Raw genomic sequence first — 25573 nt, forward strand, 5'->3', positions numbered from 1 at the left:
TTTGCGAGGAACACCTTTATATGATCATTATAGTTATTAAAAATTAAGACTACAAATGATAAACGGGTATGAAATACTATAGGACAGTAACACAAGAATACAGTTTAAAAGGGGAGTGATTAGTCAAATATCCATTAAAGAAAAAGTAAATCTGTGTACAGTTCTGTTTCATATGGATGCTGAGAGATGTAGGCTATCCATAGATCTCCTAAGGTTGCTCTCAAAGTGCACCAGATTGATGCTTTCAACTTCAATATTTTAAAAATAATCTTCCCGGGGGAGCATGCCCCCAGACCCTCCTAGAGGAGGTTAGGTCCACCCCCACCTAAAACATGTTCACATGGATAGGATACTAAATACATATGCACACTTTTTATATGGTGGCCTATGTCCATATGTTTCTGTGTTGGTGGTTGTGCCACAACCGTGCATGCATGCACAGGTCATAGGTGCGCTATAAAATAGCACTACACCCTGCAATGTGTGCGAAAGACAATAGACTTTACACAGCATGTTTTTTTAAATTGAAGTTGCGTTGGTGTTTGTGTGTTGGTTGTTGACGGCAGTGTGTGCCCCCCCTTGGTAAATGATTTCCCCCCCCATTCGATTTGTTCTAGAGCCGACCCTGCTCGTGACACATAATGACACACCTTTGCGTGGGGCCACAAGTTGGCCAGGGGCAGCACTGAACATAAGTGTGTATTCAAAGTGTGGAACAGACTATACTGTATATATCCAGCCAATGACAGAGCCCTATTACAGCTACATTGGAAAAATGTGTCAGCGTGAGGGAGTGACCAGCTGTCAAGGTGTTGTTTGAGGAGTCATGAATCCCGCTTTCAATTCACCATGACGAGTTGACATGATTCATTGCTCAAAGTCAAGGTGGTGGCTGATTAATGGCTATGTCAATTTAATATATATGACACACAAGAGTAGGGACGTATGGGACAGGACAACAAAAAGGAAACCATCCCTCACATGGCTAGTGATGAAGCCGGAGGAGACTAGTCACTTCCATTAAGCCACCTCCTGTACTCTCTACGCTTTTAGGCAGCCTTGAAGTGGAGCACAAGCTATTGTGACGGGTGAAGAAAGAAATGTGACATTAAAAACATTAGCACTGATTATTTCTTGTTTACCTATCTTATGTTAGAAATGCCACTTGATGTTTGGAGACAGTGGCTCTTCCCTGACTAGTTGGCTCGCTGAAGCTGGTATGTATTAAACTTGGAGCTCGCCATGATGATATATTACAGCCTGGCAAAATATGATTGTCCTCTTCCCAGTTGTGTTTGAAATTATGTATTCTAAAGTAGACAAAAGGCCCATCAATTGATGGCCTCGCCTGGCAGTAACACACACATGGCCCACTCGAGAATTGCTTTCCCATTTACTCCTGTTACTTTTTTATTATATTGTTTTTTCATGGGCTTTTTGTCTTCAGCCACATGAAATTGGGTAGAGAGATGTTTGATCACACCATGTGTGAAGTGAATACAAAGGGGAAAAGGCTGCTATTGCTGCAAAGAATGGACGAGAGTTGCCAGCAGAGAAGTTAAAGCTGCCACAAAGACAGATAGGAGGATAGGGTGGGAAATATAAAATGGGATGAAGATGAACAACGGAGAGTAAACTGAAGCCAACAACTTGGAAAGAAAGTGCAACAGAGCAGCGGCAGAGCCGGCTGATGTAAGATCATAAAAGTTAGAATAGTCTAGTGCAGCACAAATGATTTGGAATGGCTGCCCTTTAGATTAGGGCCCATGAAATATTTATTCGACTTGACTGCTAAAGGCCGCAGGACAGCAGGGGCCAGTGCTGCACGCAGGAGCCATTTGGCCATATTATCACCAACAATAGGGGGAATAAGATATATAGGCAGTTCTGACACGGGCTAGCCCAGCAACAGAAAGCTCTGGGCAGAAGGTGGTAACATAGCAGCGAGGGACTCCTTTAGCTTGTAGGGGCAGAGTGCAGCACACGGTAACAACACAATTGAGGAAAATCGGTTGAAGGGGTCAACGGTTGTAGAAACAGCTGGGTGGATTCACAAGGATGAGATGGCTGGCTAGGTAATACTGCAAACAAGGAAGCAGAGGACGAGCGGGCCAGGGTTACATGAGCCACTGAGTCTTTAGCGGAGCCACAAGCAGAGACTCTTTGCTAGAACTACAACGGGGAACACGGGGCTCTTTAATAACAGAGCTGGTGATTATTAAAAAGCAATTCATTCTCATCTTGCCACTTATGCCCTCTCACTCTGTCCCCCTGTTCTCATCTCTTGTTCTGTCACATGTCCTTCCACCTTCTAAAAGTGTCACATGGGAGCTAAAGAGATGTCAGAGAGATTCCTATATAGAGTCAACATAGCCACGATTGCAGCGTATTGACTGTGATCACCGCAAATGAGAGGTGTGATGTTTGCACAGTGTTGTATTATTACCAGCAGTCATCCATCATTGGTCTCTGTGTCCACTCTGTAAACAACCTTGATTAATGCAATCGGATCAATGGGACACGAGCCGACAGCCAATGGCTGCAGGGCGTTGCCATCCGCCTCTATTCAGGCTGTGTGGTCGCCGCGGCAGCCCTGAGTACTCCAACGCAGTAGTGTAATCATTACGCCTCAACCCTAATCAAAGCAGCTCTGGAGAGGGAAGCTGCTAATCAGACATTGATGACAACATGTGTATCATGACAATCAGGTAATGATGGCTGATGCACGTTTGGTTTGATGTCACTGTGTAGATGTGACAGAAAGATTTAAAAAACATGTTCTTTGCAGTATGTATATAACTGTGTATTTGTGTGTATTTTTGTATAGATGTTGCAACTATACAGAGCTTTGGCAATACTGTATGTAAGTATGGCCATGCTAATAAAGCTATTGAATTGAATATACATTGTGGTCCAGCTAACATCCCCGCTGTCACTCAGAATCATCCGTGACCGATGCTGGCGGCTACACAGCGAACCCAGCGAGCGCTCCCGACATGTTGTTAAGCTAACAAACACGTGGAGGGCTAATGCTGGCCAGAGGGCTTGGAGCCGGCCACCGAGGAGCGATCACTGCCCGCCAACGTATCAAACAGGACAACAGCGCCTCAGCGTGAGGGGCCACGGGCGGTTCCTGCTGGGTCCGGGCTGGTGCAATAGTAGACCACAACAGAACCAGCTATGAGTCACAGTCATACATGGGGGCAGGCCATTGTCAGGGGCACTCAAGCCAATGTAGTGAGAGTGCTGACATTGTAGGGGTCAGGGGTTACAGCAGGGGGTGTGAGGAAGTTAAGTTCTGCTGGGAGGGATTGATTGTGATGCCTGAGCTATCAAGACATAGTATACCCCAATACGATGGCTGCTGTATGCTTGTATGCAATGAGAGTTTGGATTACAAATCTAACTCCATTTAAAGTCAGATATTGTGAATACATATTGCACTTACTACTTTGATTGAATTATGGGGCTTTGAACCTTGTTCCTTTGGGTTCCTGCTCAAGTTGGGATAGAAGGTACCAAGGTGGACTACATGAAATGCTCCTCAGAACAGGCTACCCTACTGGGCTATGTACACACTGTCTAACACTGGAAGCATGTTAGGTGGCCACATAGGTGACGAGAAAAGAGAGTAGAACAGTTCAAGTTCTTTGACTTACATTTCCGAGAGAATAATATAGGCTTACTTATTAGCGTAGATCACTGGGGACTTTTTAGGTCACGCGTTTCTGAGAAAACCAACAATCTGCACTTACAGGCAGTCCAATTAAAATGGCTCAACAATAGTGTTTCATTCTCAGCTCAGCAGCCCCACTCTGAGGAAAGAGGGAGGACGCTGAGTGTTAGAAAACAGGACGTGAGAAAAGGAGAACCCGAGGAGGGGCTCGAGGAAGAGAACAGAGAACATGTTGGGATGAAGGGGGAAACCAGATGATTGAAGTATATGTTTCATGCAGAACAGCAGAGCAGGATATAAATCAACGAGAGACACCACATGAGGACCAGGGGCATTTCTTTGTAAATGCATACTGCATGGAAAAGAGGAGGATTGAAAAAAGATCAATCAAGAAAGACATATATCGTAGTCAAAGTGGAAACATTTGCATGTGCAGTATGAGTGTTGGACTTATTTATGTTCATGATTAGCATTTCACTAACAGGTGATAGACCCCAGGCAGCCCCCCACTGTGCACCCATCTGGGGAAGCACGCTGAATGATTGTGAGCGCACTCACACCGACACATGCTAATACTTGTTTAGGTGCATTGAATATACTTTATGCCAAAGGGCGATGTGTTCTTTCAAGCTAAAACCACAGGAAATACCCGACAGGCTTGCTTTTCTGTAATGGTGTTTGTAATGCAATTTGGAAATGTCAACTTGTGTCTACTTTACCAGCATGTGTCTGACAATACATCTAAAATTAGTATACAAGAGTCTGTGTACTACAAGAAGCACGGAGGGCACATACACCTAATCAAATACTTAGTGTACAACTGGCTGCCAACAAATACAGCAGAATAAGACATGCATATGTCAGCGTTCCAGGAAAAACACGTTGTCCTCGTTACTGTGCGGACAGCCAACATCTGATCTAACATTTGAACATGATCATGCAGAAGAACACCACCAACATTCTTCCAGTAATCACTAACCCATTAGTGGTGTTTTTCTTTGATTGCTTTCAAAGTTACTGTCTGTATCCAGCTTTATATTCACGACGTGTATAACGTGTATAACAAACAGACTCATATTTGGTGTTAAGAGGGATTCTCTGTTCCAAAGGGACTTCAGCTACAGTGTGGGTATATGGTAGGCATGTATTAGGTGTTCTGGAGGGACTGCAGGCTGTACGCTGAGACTGTATGGCCTCAACAGCCCCAACAGTTGTAGGAGGTCTAAGTGTGTGTGTGTGAGTGTGTGTGTGTGTGTGTGTCCGCGTGCGTGTGTGTGTGTGTGTGTTAGAGAGCTCTTCCGTTAAAGTTTGCAGAGGAGAGCAGTGCATGCTGTGCACAATGGATACATCTCCCACACACACACATGCTGCCCTGCATTTCTGCTCTGCAAACAGACCAGTGCTCTTAATTGGACCAGTGGGGGTCTGTGTGTGTGTGTGTGTGTGTGTGTGTGTGTGTGTGTGTGTGTGTGTGTGTGTGTGTGTGTGTGTGTGTGTGTGTGTGTGTGTGTGTGTGTGTGTGTGTGTGTGTGTGTGTGTGTGTGTGTGTGTGTGTGTGTGTGTGTGTGTGTGTGTGTGTGTGTAAATTACATATAAAGAGAGGCGATTTAAAAAAGGTGATGCTATATTTAAATGTAGGGCTTAGGTTAGAGAATCACTTAAGGTGAAGTGTTTGAGAAAAGGAATGTAATCACATGGTAGTCATTGTGTATGTGTGAGTTTTGTGTGTGTGTGTGTGTGTGTGCGTGCGTGCGTGCGTGCGTGCGTGCGTGCGTGCGTGTGTGTGTGTGTGTGTGTGTGTGTGTGGGTAGAGTAAGTGAGACTGCCAACAGATAAGGAGAGAAGTGCAGTGTCAGCGCATCTTTCCTGGCCAACAGAGTGGCACGGGAACACCACGGGATGGATGGATGACACATGATGTGTGTGGGCGAGAGTGTGTGTGTGTGTGTGTGTGTGGTGTGTGTGTGTGTGTGTGTGTGTGTGTGTGTGTGTGTGTGTGTGTGTGTGTGTGTGTGTGTGTGTGTGTGTGTGTGTGTGTGTGTGTGTGTGTGTGTGTGTGTGTGTGTGTGTGTGTGTGTGTGTGTGTGTGTGTGTGTGTGTGTGTGTGTGTGTGTGTGTGTGTGTGTGTGTGTGTGTGTGTGTGTGTGTGTGTGTGTGTGTGTGTGGGCGCGTGTGTGTGTGTGCGTGTAAGCAGGTGATCTAGAGGACAATATATGTGTGTGTGTTGTAACTAGGTTGTATATCAAAAATGTAAGGAGAGCATATTGAGCTTTGAGGACTTATTCTTTAGATTTACATATTTTTTTACGACGTTTAGAGCGTGTGAACGTATGCAGTGTGCAAGTGTGTGTTGCAGTTTATGTGCCAACCCCATGCCCCGTCTCTCCTCTGCCATCTGGGCTCCTGGCATGGCTCCTTAGTGTCGGTAATGAAGAGGAACGCCCCCACTCTGCCTCACACACACTCTCTCCCTTTCTGTCTCTCCAACAACCCTCTCCTTCTGCTGGATCACTTTCACCTCGGACGACTCTGCCGCTCTCTGCACACCAACAGCTGATCTGTCCCGGCTACTGGATCTCCACTTCCAAAGCACCTTCCCAAACTGCATCTCCTATGAATCTGCTTAGCTTTTTATTGGTTTTTCTTTTCTTTTTTCAACAGAACCTCACAGTGTGTTGCTTCTTAAGTTCAAACAGCTGAATGCTCCCCTCCCACCCAACATAACAAATCCTATAAAAACGGAACATTTCAGAGCTCTACAGAAAGGGCCCCCTGACGCGTCCTGAAGAACACAATGATAACCTGCCCGCAACCCAAGATTACACATAAGCACACATGTGGCGTCGGTTTGAGGACACTGCATTGAACGTGTTCTTCAGAAGCTTTACTTTAGAGTTCCTATCCCCATCCTTGAACCTGGCCATAACTTCATACAACTACATATTTGACCTTACCCATTACTCTGGATGTTTAACCTTGTACAGAATGTGAATGAAGTTGACTAGAAAATAACAATGTCTTATCTGTCTTCTTTCAGAAATCCCCAATCAGTCTGAAAGTACCACATTGTGCCTACATTGAAAACATGCACACTCCCACACCTAGGACCCACACACACATTAACACAAACCTAGTCCTACAGCAATCCACCTACAACACATGCACCTCTATCTCATGATGTAACGAGGAACACTATGCGAGTAAACTATGACATCCAGTTGGCGATCACCACGAGGAACACAAATAGCTTCTGTTTTGTAAAACTGAAATATATTTTCCAAAACGACATCAATATATTATAATTTGGTTACATTGTTGAGACTCATTGGAATTGCCTTGTTGGCAGTTACAGTTTCAGAATAGATTTAATTGATGCAAACACCAGTCCTGATGCTACTTTGATCAGCATTCATTTACATAATAAAGACTTCCGCAACAGCTGAAGGCGTTTGGGACTTTCCTGCAGCTACCGAGGTGGACAGCTTAACCCCTTTTAATAAGTGTATTCACTTGCATAGTCTCCACTGAAGATATAAGCACCCTCACACTCCATCACACCCTTGTTTATGCTCTGGACCTTTTTGAGTGCCGTAGTTCAGGCGATTGTTGGATGCCACGCTTCACCTAACCCCAGGTCCAATGCCCTTTTCCTCATGCCTGCCTCCGATGATTCCTCCCTTGTGCCAGCTCGGCTCGGAGCAGATGGCTTGGTTCAGCATGGCGTCACACCCGCCGACAGTGGCATGTCAAACAGGCGGTCACAGGCCTGGGCATGCCAAGCACAGACACACTGTACCGCCATATGGGAATAGTGTGTGCTCAGATCGTATTGGCTGGGCCGACAGAGCACGATGCATGGCCTGATTTGACCACACATTAGAATGAATAGATACCACCAGCACACATGTATAACCAGACTGTAGTCAAGGTGGCATAACACGTGCATGCTAAAAGCACCATTGCTCTGAGATATGAACACACACACACACACACACACACACACACACACACACACACACACACACACACACACACACACACACACACACACACACACACAATATATCAACCCAAGTGATGACAGTCAGCTGCAGACATGCACAGTGCACTCACACCCTTTCCACCAGACCCACTCACAATCCACTTTATCCATCAGCCAGCAATAAAACACACACACACACACACACACACACACACACACACACACACACACACACACACACACACACACACACACACACACACACACACACACACACACACACACACACACACACACACACACACACACACACACACACACACACACACACACACACACACACACACACACCTATTCTACACTCACCAGCCCTGGCACTTGTTCTGATTTACACGGTGACAGTGACACACACTCACACACACACCCACACGCCCTCCCCTCTGTCCTCTGCAGGCATGATGCCGGCCTGTGTTTGGGAGGTTAATGGCCGTTTGCTCCTCACAACCTTCACACTTGATTACTCAAGTGATTGCAGACTGTCTGGACGCGCAGGGCCTAAACTCCAGGACACCTAAGCTGTTCCGGCAGCTGCTCTCATATGCTGACCACGATCCACTGTAATGTTAATGCAAGATTGAGGACGCCGTGTGCAAAAACGCAAAATGCTTCATATCCTTTATGAAAAGCAACAAGGATTTAGACGTGTGAGATAAATCCTCATTGTCCTTGTCATATTTCCAAAACCAACCAGAGCAGAGAAAGTTGTTTATCAGCGATACATTTGGAGAATATATATAATATATATATATTAAAAAAGAAAGTCACTGCCAAGTAGCTCCAAAAGGGATGCTATATATGTATAATACATATATTAAAAATATGAGGGGAAAAATAAAAGTTTGACAAATCCAGAAGGTATAATATGTAAATAATTAGGGAACATTTTATAAATATATCACAAAGGTGGTGTCGAACATTTTTAAAATGATAAGATTATTGACATTGTTCCTTCAAATATACAAGAGCTTACGAAATGCTATTAGCACCTGTTAGTGGGCTTGGTATAGGGTAGAGGTTGCATTTGCATTGTGAAATGTGCCATATGATTTTTTTATTATTGAGGTATTTTTTATAAATCACGATTATAACAGCATACAAAAGTTGTCAGTTAGTAAAAATCGTTTGTCGCGCCGGAAACGTCAACTTTGGCCATTTCCGGCGGTGACGTCATGCGTAGAACACGGCTGAGCTCAGTCCCGTTTGAATGCATTGGAGGGCCACATATTACGACAGCAATAAGACGCCAAGAATAATCGGCAAGCTATATGTTGTATGGGGATGGTGGGCCGTCTCTGGCTATGGGATGTTTTGTCTTTCTCTTTCAAGAAGAGGATCCTCCTCTGACACACTGATCCTCCTCTGACGCACTTTCAAGAAGAGGATCCTCCTCTGACACACTGATCCTCCTCTGACGCACTTTCAAGAAGAGGATCCTCCTCTTCTTGAAAGTGCACTGAGTCTATTGACGACTCACTGTCACTCGATTCTGTCTCCAGAGTCCGACATCAGCTATATAGGTAGTGTATTATTCAACAAGTGTTCTACTCGTGAGTCGTGACGTACCGTGACATGCGTGACGTCACTAACCGGCGAAAGCTGTTTTGTTCGGAGCGGTCGTGTAACATCGGAAGCGAGCATGGAAAGTTGTAATAAATCACGATTTATAAATACAGCGGGCATATTGTCATTAATGACAAATTAGTTCCCATTAATAATAGAATATATTATCGTAATAAGAAAAGTATTGTCCTTCATTTTGTAAGCTCTTTAATACTTAAGGCTTGACAGAATAAATCATTATATGACCTGGAATAAATGTTTGAAATCAAACTACTAGTGTTTCCCCACGGGTAAAATGACCTCTAACACACACAACAAATAAAAACGATGTATAAAGGGGTTAGCTGGCTTTCCTTTAGTTACCCGTTGCATTGCATCCTGCGTGGATGCAGGCGAGATAATGGATATAGCAGTGGGTTTCTGATGAAGAGCTAAATTACATCGCACACACGCTATAATATCCTGCCAGCTTTACGACACACAGATATAATACCCTCTAACATGTTTCGCATGTAGTCAAAATATATTATGCAGAAGGATTTGTAAAACAGGCCTAACACCGAATATCCCCTTACAGTATTATGTATGCTTTTGAAATGCTTCTTGCTTAAAGCATCAGGGGTCCACTTGTGAACTGAAGCTTTGCAGATATGATTGAACTTAATGAACAGCTGTTAAGAAGCTCCATGACATCTCTTTATACAGCTGGCAGGTGAATAACCAAACCAATGTATTGTTGTTGTGGGAAAGCCCCACTTTCTCAATGTGCTACATGCTACTGCTGCTCTGTGTTAAGAACGGTTAGAGCTGCTGCTGATGCCAAATGTTAGAGAGGATATTTAAGATTGATAAAAGACATGGAGCTGTCATGCATTGTGGAAAACGGCAACAATCAGGATAATAACATCTGGATAATGTATTTTTAAATATTAATATAATATGGACGTTTTGGTTTGAAAATAAAACGTAAATCGCTTTTTTTTGCTGCACTGACAAGTTTGCCGATTCAGGATTCAATATAGCCTTGTGAAACGTGGAATATATATATATATATTTCATAGGTCTAACATGTTACCTGCGTTTTCCAATATCAGTATTTGTCTAGCCTCTATTTCTGACAACATTTTATTAACAGGGTGTTCTGCAATGTTGCAAAAGGTGTCGGCTGGTAAGGTGCTGTAAAGGACACTTTGAATATTCAATCTGTTGAGCCAGACACAGCATTCCTAGCTTGCTTGGCATAACGTTAACATTTGACAGTGTTATTACTACAGTAGGGCTGAACAGGTATCAAGATCTGTTCAAATGAAGGACAGGCCTTTGGGGAATAACATACGATGCTCTGAGTTGTGAAACATATGTGCTACTCTTATGCACAGTACAACTAACTTATTGTTCACTAAATATTACACAGTATGACAATCCAGAAACCTGATCAAATTAGGTAGGACCGGGCAAATCATTTCTATGGCTTATTGAGACACTGAATCCATTTGGTGATTCTTGAGAAGTAACTGTAGAGTAAGTTTAAATTCAAGCCAAAACACACAACTTTCACTTTATTGCCTAAAATAGTCACCCTGTGCGTATGCCAGTACGGTAAAGCAAAGCTCCTCTCTACTGCTGTAGAACGTAGTGTACTGTATGCACTATTGTTATGTTGAAGCAAAGGCAGATAGCAGCAACGGCTACATAAGAATTAGACGTTAATATGGTTTCCATGGCAAACGACTATCAGTCTATCAGGATTAGACCTCTTTTGACGATAATGCTATTTAGCTCCTATCTTAAGATATCACATATACTATCTTAAAAGGAGCACATACAGAACTATCGCTGCAGATCTGATGAAAAGCTGTGTGTGTGTGTGCAAATGCCTGCACGCGTGTCCTTTAAATTGCAGTCATCTGCTAACAGTGACGATGACGTGATGTAAGTGAAAGATATGAACAGATAATGTTGATAGAGATACAACGAGACATCCACATCAAGACCCTCCTCCATCTATGGCTTATTGTGTTGTCGCTCCTGACTATCAATCTTCCACGCTACGGTTCCCTATCATTCCAAAAGACGTGTATCTACCTGCAATCCCTTAAGTCGTGCCCCTTGTAAAGTAGGTCTCTTTGTTCCACTGTATGCGTACTAGGACATAGATATGTATTGATGTATTTGTCTGTAATCAGTTGAGGACACCATCTCATTCTGACAGCAAAAAGCCCCCTCCCTGAGGCCACATCCAAAACATATCCCACTCAGTGCTGCATCACACATGAGGACAACAGAGATGTGACCAGTTTGTGAAAAAGTACAACATGGTGGTTGTGATGGTGAGGGAGGGGTTGATGAGAGAAGACAAATACGAAGGAGGGAGGGGAGCGGCAAGCAGATTACGACCCCCAGCCATGATTATCTACGCCTGCCGCTCTGACCCCCCGTGCCAATTACAGAGATAAGGCAGTGCGTACTTTCCTTCCTCTGAAGCAACTGCATTGGTGGCGCTTGCTCACACAGACATCTGTATTCACTGCATGCTATCAGGGCCCACACACTTTCTCTTTCCCACTGTTCTCGCTCATGTGCAGCTGGGAGCTTTAGCATCCATGACAAGATAACCTCCGTCGATAGTTCGTAGAATTTAAGACGTGACAACCGCAGGGAGACATATTTGAGTCGGTAGGATGTTGAGAGCACATCAATTGATTTGGAGAAGCGGGAAATGAATCATACATTTTAGCGGTCCTCCAGAATTTGAGAGCTCCCTTTAGAGCTTCAAACACTCCCTTGCTGCCTTTCGTACGGCCATCTGCATCCTCCCTCGTTGCCTTTTTTCATGCTCGCCTTCCATCCTCGGTTTCCTTTGCGGTCTTGATGTTGCCCCCCTTCTCCCAGCTCTCTCTCTCTCACTCTTTATAAAAAGGTCCCTGCGGGGATGCTGATTTATGATTTGAACTGCATGTTCCAGCATGCAGTGGCAGGAGGGCACGGTCCCATGGGATGGCCATCAGGCAGTGTGGGTCCCGACAGCTCCATGTTGCTGCCGGTTCTCTCATTAGAGTCTCTGTAATGAGTCCACATCTAACCTGTCCAGGGCTGAAAGGAGGCAGGCTGGTCGTGAACTTTACTGTACTAGTACTCACAAAACATAAACTATTAGTTTTGGGTTTTTAATTATTATTAAACTATGAATATTCACTCAAATAAATATAAAATATAATACAATAAACATTAAGGTGCAGCTTTTCGATGAACTGAAATAATCTGTATTTGAACTGTACTGTACTAGTACCTAAGCAGCCAGTTTGACATTAGGACTTGCTTGTCATTGTATTTTCATGTTGTTTGAAAGAAAAATGAACTTGTCCACATTGCTTGCCGAAAGGGCAGATCTGCTGGCACTAGCAATGTCTCCTGCTGTGGAGAACACACCCTCTCGCTGGGGACAGAGGTAGCAGATACAGCCAGGTAGCGCTTTGCTAACATGGCAACATAAAGATATTTGCCGTTTGTAATAGCTTTGGCTCGGTCTGAAGTTGTTGCGAGTGGTGGAGGCTTAAATGCTAGCGGGAGTTGGGTTTGCACTTCAGTCTTTTGGTACCGGTGATATTCACGTTCGGGTGATGCCTTTTCAAATGAGTGTGCAAGTTTGATGTATTGCCAGCCGCGTAACCAATTGTAGTTGAACAATGCCGACAAACAGCGTTGGTTCTGTCCACCTGTCTTTGTCCGTCATCCTTGTACGTAACTGCGAAACCAAAATGTTCCCAAACCGGACACTTCAATGATGCTGGAGGATTTTCGAGCTCAACTTTATCTGCGTTCGCCATTTCGACAGTTCCTCAAATGACTGACTACATTTGAACGCATCCCTCTGACCAGCTCGTCCAATGAAATGACTTGCTCGCTCTATGACGTGTTGATCACAATGGGTGCAAATTACTCTGAATGCTGCGACGCAGCACCTGAGATTACTTACAAGTAGTTGTTCACGTTCTCAATTTTTTACGTTTAACGTTATATGCGTTCGGTACACTTCGGTACACACGTGTTCCCGAACCGAAGGGCCCGTACCGAATAATTTCGCTACGGGTACGTCACGTCTACCGTTACACCCCTAGTCGATGCCATGAAAAACTCTATGCAAAGGGAGCCTGTACGCCATGTGGAGACGAACAATCTTTGTTCTAGTGATGGAACAAAAGATCTGTTGCACTTCTACACTCAAGCGTGTACGCTGATTACTAAACTTACTTTACTGTAATGGTGTTTGTTTAAATAGTGATTGCACCAAACCTTTATTGAGCGTATCTGTTGATTTAGTAGAACAAGAGACACATAATGTTTGTGCTAACTACTTGTTTAAGTACTGGATGTATGTGCAATAGCAGATTGATAGTCGTCCAGTCAGACTAAAGCTGCAAGATTCAGGAGTTCTTAAATTGTATTTGCCAATGTCTTATATTTAAAAAAAATAGTCTTAGTGGGACCAATATTTCCAAATAGAACCTCAACGCTAATCAGACATTAAAAGACGTGCATTTGGGATAAGGGACAGCAGTCTCACAATTATGATAACAAAGCAAACGACAGAGGAAACTAGGAAAGGACAGCAGCATTGCATTATCGCAAACAATTCACAACATTCAATGGTGGCCAAGATGAGAGCACATGGGGTGTCTAATGGTTACTCAATCTAATTCCACCAGCTGAAAACTAACTTGCCACCGTTGAGTCTTTGTGAATCACAACTTGTTAGCGGCAAAGATGGCTTCCACCACTTGCTGCCAGAGCTGACTCCCAGAGGGAAACGCTGCAAGCTACTCCCAGAAGGCTTTGACAAGAAGCCTTCCTCCCCCTGCCCGACATGCTGCCGTTCAGTGGACCCATTGTCTTCTGAAACATGCTCCCACTGCCTAACCAGTCCCATGTGGAAAGCAACCCGGTCTCACAGTCTGCGTACAAATGACACGACTTTGCAAAGGCGTGCAATATATACGCAAAAGTCCGATTGTGCGTGCATATGATACGCTGATATTGCACCTCAAACATTGAAACAAAGAGCTCTGTGGCTTCAGGCTTGATCGCCGTTCCAATGACAGTTTTAATGTTTGCGGTGCAATAAATGGCACCGCAGCTTATTGTGTTAGGGTTAGGGTTAGGGTTAAATAAATGGCAAAGATATGTAGATTTTAAGATACGTTCATAACAAACGTAACGTGGGAGTATCATATGCACGCACAATCGGACTTCTGCGTATCTATCGCACACCTTTGCAAAGTCGTGTCATGTGTACGCAGACTGAAGAGAGTGGGCTGGTGGAAAGACGGTGAAGGCTCCTTTCTTGTTCGGCCAACAGGTAGAAGAATGGAAACTGTGGCTGGAGTACAACGAGGCAGCGGAACATTGGTGTGCACAACTCTTGTTAGACAGAAAGGGCACGGTGGCAATCTCCCTGCCCGGTCAGGTCTCGTGAGCAGATTGCCTAAGCAGGTGTCCCAAGATCACAGAGAGCGGAGGCAGGAGGGAGAGGGGGGGAAGTCAATAGGAGAACAGAAAACAACGGGCACAGCACCATCCTTGTCGGGAGCATTTGTCGTTAGTTAAGCATTACTAACCCCTGGGTTTCCTCATGTATCTATGTTCTGTGTCTCCATTATGTTTCACTCTGTGGTGCAATGACATGCAATGGGAGAAATGTTTGGCCGATTTCTCTTTTTTCAGAGACGATTTTAACAACAATTATTCTGCATTTCTTTTCATATTTGAAATATGTGTTTTGCCTATTAAAGCAACCAACAACATTATGTAACTGTTATGCATAATACTAATGCAGGACCAGTTGTGTTCCTAATAGTAACACATGCATAAACAATCAAATCAGATCAAACAAAACCAAAGTCAACACAATGTCAGTTTCTGTTTTTAAATTCAAAGCTGTAAAAGTTTAGCTACACTTCTTAGTCATTCTAGACCAGGGGTTCTCAAAGTTTTGATGAGTGAGGGCCAATTTAGGTACCCAATATTGGATTGAGGGCCGCCCAAGAAAAAACGGAACACAAAATAATTCCAAAACAAATCCTTTCTTTATTGTACTAACCAATTACCGCAAATCGCGAGATGCCTAGTTGCCATGCAACCAGTAGTCTAGCAAACTTTCCACAAGCTGTCATTCATAATTTAGGAATGACAACCCAGGGGGCGCAGTTTTACCATTTTTAAATTCCATTCTAATTCTTACTAGATACAACCATGGAGGATTAAAATATAACGCATGCATTTCAGCGTGTCACATTAACTATCGCGGGCCGCCAGAAACATTTCCGAGGGCCGCCATTGGCCCGCGGGCCGCACTTTGTGAACCCCTGTTCTAGAGCTTAGGTGTCATACCAGCAATCTAATCTATAATATAAAATGGAACTAGAGAGTATAATTGTTTCTAAAGTATGTGTCTTTACAGCAATACATCATAACATGTCCACCCATCACATGTCATTGTATTTGGAATACACCTGAGTGCATGGCCGTGGCTACACGCCTCAGTTAACAATAATGTTTACATCACATTAATACTGTGCTTCGTAAGAAAGCTATACATTGCAATGTAAACATTAGCAGTGTACATAGAAATAGAAACTACACATGGATGTTTCCACACAAACAAACCCACCCTCACACACACCAGTCCAGCTGTACAGCAGTTATACAACGGCAGATTACATATTCCTTTGAAGTTCATCTCGCACTCAAAGCACTTCTTTAGTAGGTCAGTTCTGTTGAACATTGGAAGAGGCATTTTGTTCATTCCCATTCAAACATGCAGAATGCAAAACATGATCAAATGTGTGGAAATGAAGTGAAGTTGAATCCATGGAGGATCCATTTATAAGCATGTGTTTGAGGGGAAATGAGATGTCTGTGACAGCACACTATTTCTAGGCAACTGCGAAGAAGGCAGCTCATATCCAAGGAGTTTACACATGACCTAGATTACCTTGGGGAGGCCGTGGCCAAGTGGATAGTGTGCTGGACTTTGATCAGGTGGTAGCCAGTCCCGCTGCAGTCAGCATGTGGTTGTGTCCCTGAGACCCTTCACCCCACGTTGCTCCTGAGGGGGTTGTCTACAGCACTGAATAAGTAAGTCGCTTTGGATAAAAGCGTCTAACACATGACATGTAATGTAATCTTTCTCTTTAACAGGCACTCGTATCACACAGACAACTGTTCATTATTCAGATGTGCTAAATACTGTGCATGTGCAATGACTTTATGTTGTCCCAAGCTAAACTAGTTTTTAATACAAATCTATTTATATCAAATGACGTAACCATCTCTGAGCGTGCTCAGATCTAAGGCATTATGTTAATAGCTGTCATTGCATCACTTTTGGCCTGGGGTTTTGGACGATAAAGTGAACATTAAATAAAACAGGATATCCTCCGTTGGAGCAATACATTGCCTTTAAAAAAATTAATTAGAGCATCTGCAAAATACATTATATGAAGTCTTACTCGGATACATGCTGAAACTTCACAAACGGTCGGGTGTGGTGTATGCTGAGGATGCTTCTAGAACCTACTGCATCTCCATCGTTGACGTATATTTGGCTGAGATGTGATGACTCGTGATTTAAGTGAGCGATTTGAAACGGATTCAAATTAAATATGTCTGATTCACTGAGAACGTAAGCGAGGCCATCTGCTTGGAGACAAGCGAGAAGGGAACGGGGTGGACGGAAAGACATTGCAATACAAATTACTCTGAACAAACCATCCAGTTCAAATTAAAATGGCCTTGACACCTGCAGTGCCTGTATACATGTACTGAACACTTTTGCAGGGATACATATTTGATGTAGTTGTGAGTGCAAAACACACAGAGTTTGACATCTGACAACCTCGATAGAAGCGGTTAAGAGCGAGGAGGGTGGCAGCCTCAGTGACAGACATATACATGTACAGAGCGTGTGGGGGAAAAATCTCAGACGCATTCCTCTGCCCGCAATATGTGTGAAATGATGCATGCGTCTGTTGGTGCACGTGTGCATACATATGTGTTTGTGGGCGTTCAGATTACTGTTGTAGCTTTGGATATAAATTGTTTTATGTTATATAGTTGAATAAAGAGCTAACAAGGTCGGCTTACATACAGTACATTTATCAGGGAAATTACCCAATTATAGGTTAAGGAGGAGGTCACTGGAAAAATAGACTGATGTATTCACTTGCCACTAAATGAAAATCAATAGCATTGTATGCATGCTTCCGGATGACTTAGTTTCCCTATCTTAGTTATCCTCAGTTCATTATTTTTTGTTTTTGAGTGAGGCTTTGTTGCAAATAATCCACTGCTAACATTTCCTGGAAAGAAATCTAGCACTCAACATGTGATGCACCGACCAAAGGTAATGAGAGCTGCTTGTTTGGAGTAAAACAGAAATAAGTGGGCAGCCGGTATGATTCTGAGAAGCGGCTCAACATACTCTGAGAAACTAATGTGTAATCCAAAATAAAATTAAGAAGGTAGTTTAGCATCCGCTTATTATCCAGGACGCTGAAGCTCGTTGTTAGCTGTGGTTACAAGTCATGTAACTCCAGCATCACAAAAGCATCAGGTGCCTTGCCATTTTAGCTAGGACGGACCCATCGTGGTTCACTGCATTCCCTGGGTGAACTTTAGAAGTAACCCATCCTAGCAGTCAGAGCAGGCAGTAAGAAAACACATTTACTTGAGAACATTGTCGTACAAATTGCTACCATCGTGATGCACTCGCACCTTGAAAAGGATTACCTTGACATTAACAGTGTGTTCACAGATGTTGGAATCCTTAAATCACCCGCGATGCACACAAGTGGGAGATTTCATCTAAATGCCATGGCTGTGAATCGCTCTGGGATGTTAGTGCTCACCAAGGTTGATGAGCTGCATTCAAATGTCTAAGCAGAGAGAGAGTATCAAAGACATAGCTGAACAGTCAGACAACAACTGACCAATTACTAACATCAATGGCAGTTTAAATCGTTTTGTTCATTTGAATGATGCTCTACTGCAGTGTTTCTCAAACGTTTTCATTCCAAGGACCACTTAACCAATAAATAAACACTCGCGGACCACCTAACTCCACAAATATCAAAAAACACATCGTTTTTCTAGAACAGATTACAAATCGCCTGAAAATGGTACAAACAAGGGGCAACATGTGTGATGAAGGTGTTGCAATCGAAAGTGAAACTTAACCTTGCTCCATTGCGGAGATAGTCCCGCGAGAGTGCGGACAACTTAAATTGATTAATTAATTTCAAATGTGAAATGTTACCAATATACTCACGGACCACTAGGGGGCGCTCACGGACCACCAGTGGTCCGCGGACCACACTTTGAGAAGCACTGATCTACTGTATATATGATTAAGCCTGTAATTGTAATGCAATCTGATTAAGAAAAAAGGTTTTGAAATCCTTTAACATACGTGCTACGTGCCCTTTATGTAACATGAAGGAGATACACTGCTAACTGCCCGACTCTCCATTGTCTGGTAACATATGTTAATGTCAAGTAGCATACAATTAAAAGAGCATAGTTCACCAGTGATTCGTATGCTAATGATTTACATAGTGTTTTTTTTAAATATATATTTGTTTTTGCTTCCACATGCTAACTTAATGAATTGTAAACAGTTACTTTTGATCTCTTCTCCACAGAGACACCACGTGCATCTCATTGTGGCGTGGAGTGAGTATGTGCAGGTTTAGAGGCCAACGGGTTTGACATTAGCAGACGGAGTGCTTGCGCCTCACATGCTGGTCATGTCACGGCACATCTCATCTCATCTGGCTCAGAGAGAAGGGGCTGCTGGCTGCTGAAAGGCCACCTTCCAAACAGATACCATCAGCCTGACACCTTGACCTGACTGCAGCTGAGGGCTACAGCTCCGCTCCATATCATATCCAGACGCATTAAGGTGAGAGAGCGGGGTCACAATATAGCGCATTAAAACCAAGGCTGATCCTTTACTTCCAAAGCACCGGCAATACAAAAAAGATCAAGTAGTAGGTCAATAGGTGAACTACTGTAGTTTTAGAAGTAGCAGTAATGCCATGGACAAAAGCATTGTATGCCAGTTGAGCTTGCTTGGTCTCAAATGCAACCAATTGCAACACACCGTGATCAGATCAATTGCTCCCATTGGTCCTCATGTGTGTGAGTGTATCATACATGAGGTGTTGAAGCTAAGGAGGGAGAGATCAATGTGTGTCCTAAAGCTGGTTCTGCTGAATCTCTTTGGATTTCCTGAGATCAAGATGGGACATCCTGCTATAGTGTTATAGATACATTGTGTCAATAGTAGCCTTTTATTTACGTTAGCATTTAATTTTGCCTTGTGCTAATTAAAGTGTATTTTACCTAGACGAAAATCTACATGCAGCATCCAGCCACATTCCCTTTATGGAGCTCAAGGCTTTAGTTGCTGCAGGTCTATGGAGGAGGAATCGACCGTGAGATGTCATGGCATCAAATACATTGTTGTCTATAGCTCTACTCTGGTTTGCTCCCTCTCGTTTTTTCCACCCACCTCTCATCTCCCCCCGTCCTTTATACACTCAAACATTCATATTCTGGTATTCTTTAAATAACGTTGTGTGTGACTGAGTGGCCATGACGCAGGGCACTGCTGTGTAAGGCTGCCCAGTCAGCCAAACAACGACAGACACCTCGTGTTCCAAGTGTGTGATAGATTATTCGCCAAAGCAGTGAACAAAGCATCACTATTTAAACAAAGCAGCTGAATTACATGCAATCCATGACAAATAGGGCTTTCCATTATCAGGGTATGAGGAACAAGTGCATAATATGTGGAGGAACTGCTCAGCCTGATGACATTCTCTCACTGCAACATCTGTCACATCCAAACAAATCTGTCGTGACCTCAACCACCATATAAGATCAATTAAAATCAAGTTCAATTCAAGGCAGTTTCAGAGATATGACTAAGAGCCACGAAAATAATAAAAGTCTCCTCAGGGAGATCACACAGTGCTTGTCTGCCATCTAGTGGTCAACCCGGGGTACAGCGCCTCTCGAAGCATTGTTTGAATGTGTGTCATGACAGCGGTTCCACACGTAAGTGGTGTGATTCGTCATAAACTGACACCACTTTCATGCCTGGCAGGGGCTGTTGGAGTTTTTGGATTGCACTCCACCAAGTCTGACATAAACAGTGTCCAAGTGCATTTTAAGTGCCCAATCATATGACTCAATCACATGGGATGCACATGTGTCTGACTTTACAGGAGCCCCTACCACTGGAACATGAACTCTGCATGTTAACCATTACTCAGACATGTTGCAAACTGCAAACACTGACCCGCTGCCCACTAGTGATCTTTTTCACTGCAAACTGAAGGTTGACGAATGACTCAATAAAGGCATGGCCATATTCTCTGAGCACAGTTTTTTTAAAGGGTAGATACACACATTAAAAAGCCCTTAATTGCTTTGTGAAGCTATTTCCACGAACTGGGTGAAAGTCAAGTCCATGTCTTCTCCAACACTGACATGGATTTTGAAGGACATACACATTGTTGCAAACATCAGGTTTTCTCCAATGTCGTCGCTGTGGCTGGCAGCACTTACCTGTGGGCTAGTTTTTCAATTGAGTGTGGCCAAGATAGAAATAACAGTTTGCTATTATTCTGTCAGCATGGGGCAGAAAAACATTAGCTTGCTCTGGAAACAAGCAAGCACCATGTGGTGCCGACTCTCTGTGGATAAGCAATTAGCTTTCTGGGGGCCAACACTACTGTTTGTCCCACATTGAACACCTGTGTGTGCAGCCGCGTGGAGCCAAGACTCAGCTCTGCATAATAGAAATAGAACATCCAACAGGGGCGTGTCAAGTTGCCCTTTTCTGAATTAATTGTGGAGAAGATTGATGGGGAAATTAATAGAATGGGTTACGAGCAGATGAGAGGCAATGAAATCATTTTAGAGCGGAGTGTGGCAGGCAAGCGAAGAGGATGGCGTGATGAAAGATCCTGATGATTAGGAAAGGAACACATTAATTCAATCTGTGAAAGAAAAATGGAAGTCAAAGTGACGGAACTCATAAAAAGAAGACAAATATGACCTTGATGTACTTGAAAAGAGGTGGGGAGAAACATACAAATGAACGATGGCAAAGAGGGGCAGATGATCTGTAATGGGAAAACTAAATCCAACAGTTTCACGGGTTAGGAAACATGGAAGAGTGACGGTGGTAATGATGAGGTCAGGGGGAAGCAGAAAAGGGCGACTGCACAGAATCAAGATGAAATAGACAGATACATTTGAGTCAGAGAATTGGATAGAACCACTTACTGAGGCTACAGTCTATCCTGATACAATCTGGCGGGAGAAAGAGCGAAATGGTGAGATCAAATCAAAAGAAAAGAGAAAGAAAGAAAGAGACAGAAAGAGGATAAAAGAGAAAAAGACATTTTACATCCTTCAAGGTACATTCTGCAGACAACCAAGCATTGCTCTGAGGCCACCATCCGGGGACAGGCTCTGAGTCAGGATCACCCTTTTCTCCATCAATCCCATCACACACCCCTCCTCTCCACCCGACGCCCTCGAAGCACAGCAGAAGGCAAGACTCGCGCCACGGGAACGGTACAATGGGAGAGCGCGGTGCAATGTGAACATAGTGATGCCACTTCAAAAGAAGCTCTGCAAAGTGCACCGTTTGACGATGTAATACACACTTTGTGATTACAGAGACTTCATCAACATGCAAATTGTGTACTTGGAATTATAAGGTCTTATCTGAGTGGAGTACCATTTTGAAAGACTGTGTTACGTGCCATCTGGCAACACTTTTATGACGTGTGTATTGTGTTAACTTTAACGTTTTTCTCTTTGTAAAATAAAATATAAAGTATTAAAGGTGCCATGTCATGCTTTCCGGTTATCACCGTCCCCTTGTGTTATGAAGGTTTGTCAAAACCCTCAAAGTACACCCTGTAGCGAGTAACATGTTTTGTCTATACTTATATGACCTTTTTTTAAATAAGTGTGTGAAACCATTGTTCTCACTGTGTGTACAAATAACCTTCTCTCGCATCTGCTGTGAACTTGCTCGAGCTAACGCAGTGACCATTAGCACACCGTTCCCAGCCATTTGAGTTTCAGTTGCCTTCTGCAGCACTTTGGAGCATGAGAAACCCAACAGTGTAAATGACAAGAAAGGGTGATCTGCACATCCCAGCCACACCACGCCTGGTGCACACAATGTGCAAGAAATAGGGCTGCCACTTTGCTATTCGCTACAAGTGGTGCGACAAAAACACTGAAGGGTGTTGTGACTTTACAAGCTGTGTTGTCAGAATAGAGTGTTGGATAAAAGTGAAGGCACTGGGCAAAGCAGATGGCCAGTTACCATTTGCTAAGTACCCTGCAGCAAGGAACTATTTTCTGCTCTGAAGCTTACCGTGACCTTACGGGACAGGTCACAGCTTACAGGGATAATTAAAGTATGACATTATAATTCCCCATAGAATACTATATTTTAAAATCAATGAATTGCTGTTCAGCCCCATCGCGTGTCGGTAACTGTGTGCATGTGGCAGTGTGGTTGGGTTGTGGTCTCAAGCTGTCAACCGCTACAGAATAGTGGACACAAACAGCCAGGGACCGGCGTCACGCTGTCGAGAGTCGGGGGTTATAGACACGCAATTATTCAAACTATATTTAGGGGCCACATGAGTTTGTAAGCAGCAGTGTTCTCTGTAGGAAGCATGTGTGCAATCTTTCTTGTCCCTAACGTACGTGAAAGTGTTTTCAACAGATCAATAAATAAAAGGATGGACAGAGTTAAATAACAATCAACCGTGTACAAAGGGAGACACATTAAGCTGGTTAGTGTCCTTATCCATCACTAATAAATACCATTAGGGCTTCATCGGTCTGTATTGTCTTTGATAGTGAATAACTAGACATTCTAACTAGGATTAAAGCCTTGACAACTAATGATAATGTGTATTGGAATGAGGATCTACTTTACTTGGTAATTAATTAACTTGCAAACAAGTCCTGAGGAGACCTTTAATGTCAGTCAACTGTTCAACTGTCAAGCCCAGTTGAAAACAGAAGCATTGTTTCATGTGGCTCCCATTTCTCGCATGGAAATTGGAATACTAATATGAGCACGTTGGTGTTACGGATTTGACGTGGGTGTGTGCACGGGGATTTCTAGCAGGTCAAGTTGTGGCCCTGTGGACGGTGTCCGTGCAACTTCAGCTGTGACCCGGTCTCTCTGACTGTCTGATCCAAGGGCCGCAGACATAAAGGCCATTGAAGGGATGAAAAGTTCCATCTTCTGAGTGTTGGCCAGGTGGAGTTGAGATGAAGGACAGAAAATGAGCAGCGAGAGAAAGGGAGGTAGAAGAAGAAGAGAGGAATGGCCACCTCCACCCCGCCCCCTTGCTGTCTCTATGGTGGCTTACACTCCCATAACCCAGGGTTACCTTTCTCCCCCCGGTTCAGCTTTGAGCCTCTGGTCCTTCAAAGGCTCAGCACAGACTTAAAGTATCCTTAAGCTGGAAGGTCAAACCTAACTTCCCCAGAGCACTAAAACTCATCGCTATGGCAAGTCAAAAGGTCTGCATTCATGAAGCCAGTTATTAGAAGGAATGTACTATCTCTGAAACTATCCCTCTCTAGAATTTCAATGACCTTTCCCCGCTAAGATTTCCTTTTAGACTTTGTGACACCCCCCTCTACTTTTAACTGGTCTGTAATTACACATGCTAGGATACCTATCTTCTGTAAGGGGGCAAAAGTAGAGCTATTGAACTCCTCAGCTAACTCCACACAGAAGGGAGAGGGCAGAACCACGAGGAGGGGCGAAACAGGAGTGATGCCACCGTAAAGCTGCTAGAGACAGGTCAGTGGGTTGAAGCCCGGGGTGGGGGCCATGGATACTGTTAGAGATGGAGCTTTTAAACAGGAGGAGCTGCTATGGGGCTTCACAGGGCACAACAGGAAGTCGGTGATTGCAAGGAGAAGGGATGGTACAAGGGGTCAAATAATATGGAGGAGAAATGACTGCAGGGTGACTCCCCACAGAGGGAGACCTTTAGTTCTCTTTTCCTGCAGCAAGCACTTTTGAGGAGAAGTTTCTGTATTGTACCTCAGTTTTCTCAATTAAATATCTTTGAACATCATAATGTTGGCATTTCTCAAATAAATAAATGTGCAGCTAGCTTGTTCAGCCAACACAGCATGGCATGAAGTGTTCTCCATCATAAAGAACACATACAACATAACTGAGGTACACAAGAAGAAGCGTTTCCCCAACCAACTATCAACAACAAAAACAAATGATAAGGTGTCAAACCGTCGAGTGACGATGAGGAGACAAGGGGTGGAAAGGGGAGGTCAGCAGGGACAACGTCCATGTAATACGGCGACCTACCGAGGTTCACGGTGAGCTTGACGCGGCCTCCGTCCAGCTCCAGCCGCAGGGTGTCTGCTGACTCCTTGGAGGTGGTGGCCATGAGCAGGCCGTACGCCCGCTGAGACATGAAGCGCAGCGCCAGGTCCTCCGCCTCCGTGTGCATGGTGACCGGCACTATGATCTTCAGGTACATGCTGCCGTCATAACTCAGCACCGTCGCCTCTGGATAGGGGCGAGGAAGAGGAGAGGAGAGGTTGACACGTTACACAGGGAAAGTTGTTTCCAGAAAGAAAAAAGTCTTGCAGAATGCAGGACATAGGCATAGAGTTTCATGTTTGTAAAATATATATACATATATATATGTATTTAAAAGTACAATTAGATCAAAGTGATTTATATTGGTCTTGCTTCATCAAACGGTAAAGATGTTGTTAATATGTGTCTTGTGCTTAAAAGCAGGACCAGGAAAAGCGCTATATAAATCACATGTATTATTAGTATTATAAAAAAATAAGCAGAAGTAATATTTAATTCAAAGGATGTTTGGTGACATCATGTACACAATGAGACATGTGTCTCTCCTTGTGTTGTTGGCACTGCACCTCTGTTGTTTGACAAGTCGATATTACATATGATTGTTTCTTCATTTCTTTTGTGTCCACCCAATATGCCCAGGAGTTCATACCCCCCTAATTCATTTCCACAGAACGACACATCTACAACCCAAAGCACCAAATGAAAACATTCATTATAATGGAAAAAAGAAACGCAATAAATATTCATAATGACTCCAACATCATTCACTCCCCAAGCCTAAGAAAACGGAAGTTACGCTGGTTCAGGATACATTCTTATTCACACC

General features: G+C 43.7%; 1 protein-coding gene across 1 annotated transcript in view; it reads right to left on the minus strand.

Annotated features, from left to right (window-relative positions):
- The window catches only part of nrxn2b (neurexin 2b), a 769387-nt gene that overhangs the window by 345226 nt on the left and 398588 nt on the right, over positions 1 to 25573 (minus strand). The window contains 2 exon segments of the mRNA XM_071206612.1: positions 21633 to 21659; positions 24730 to 24933. Of these exon segments, the coding sequence (XP_071062713.1) occupies positions 21633 to 21659; positions 24730 to 24933 (231 nt within the window).

This window comes from Pseudochaenichthys georgianus, chromosome 18, assembly GCF_902827115.2.
Source record: "Pseudochaenichthys georgianus chromosome 18, fPseGeo1.2, whole genome shotgun sequence".
NCBI classification, from domain to species: Eukaryota; Metazoa; Chordata; class Actinopteri; order Perciformes; family Channichthyidae; genus Pseudochaenichthys; species Pseudochaenichthys georgianus.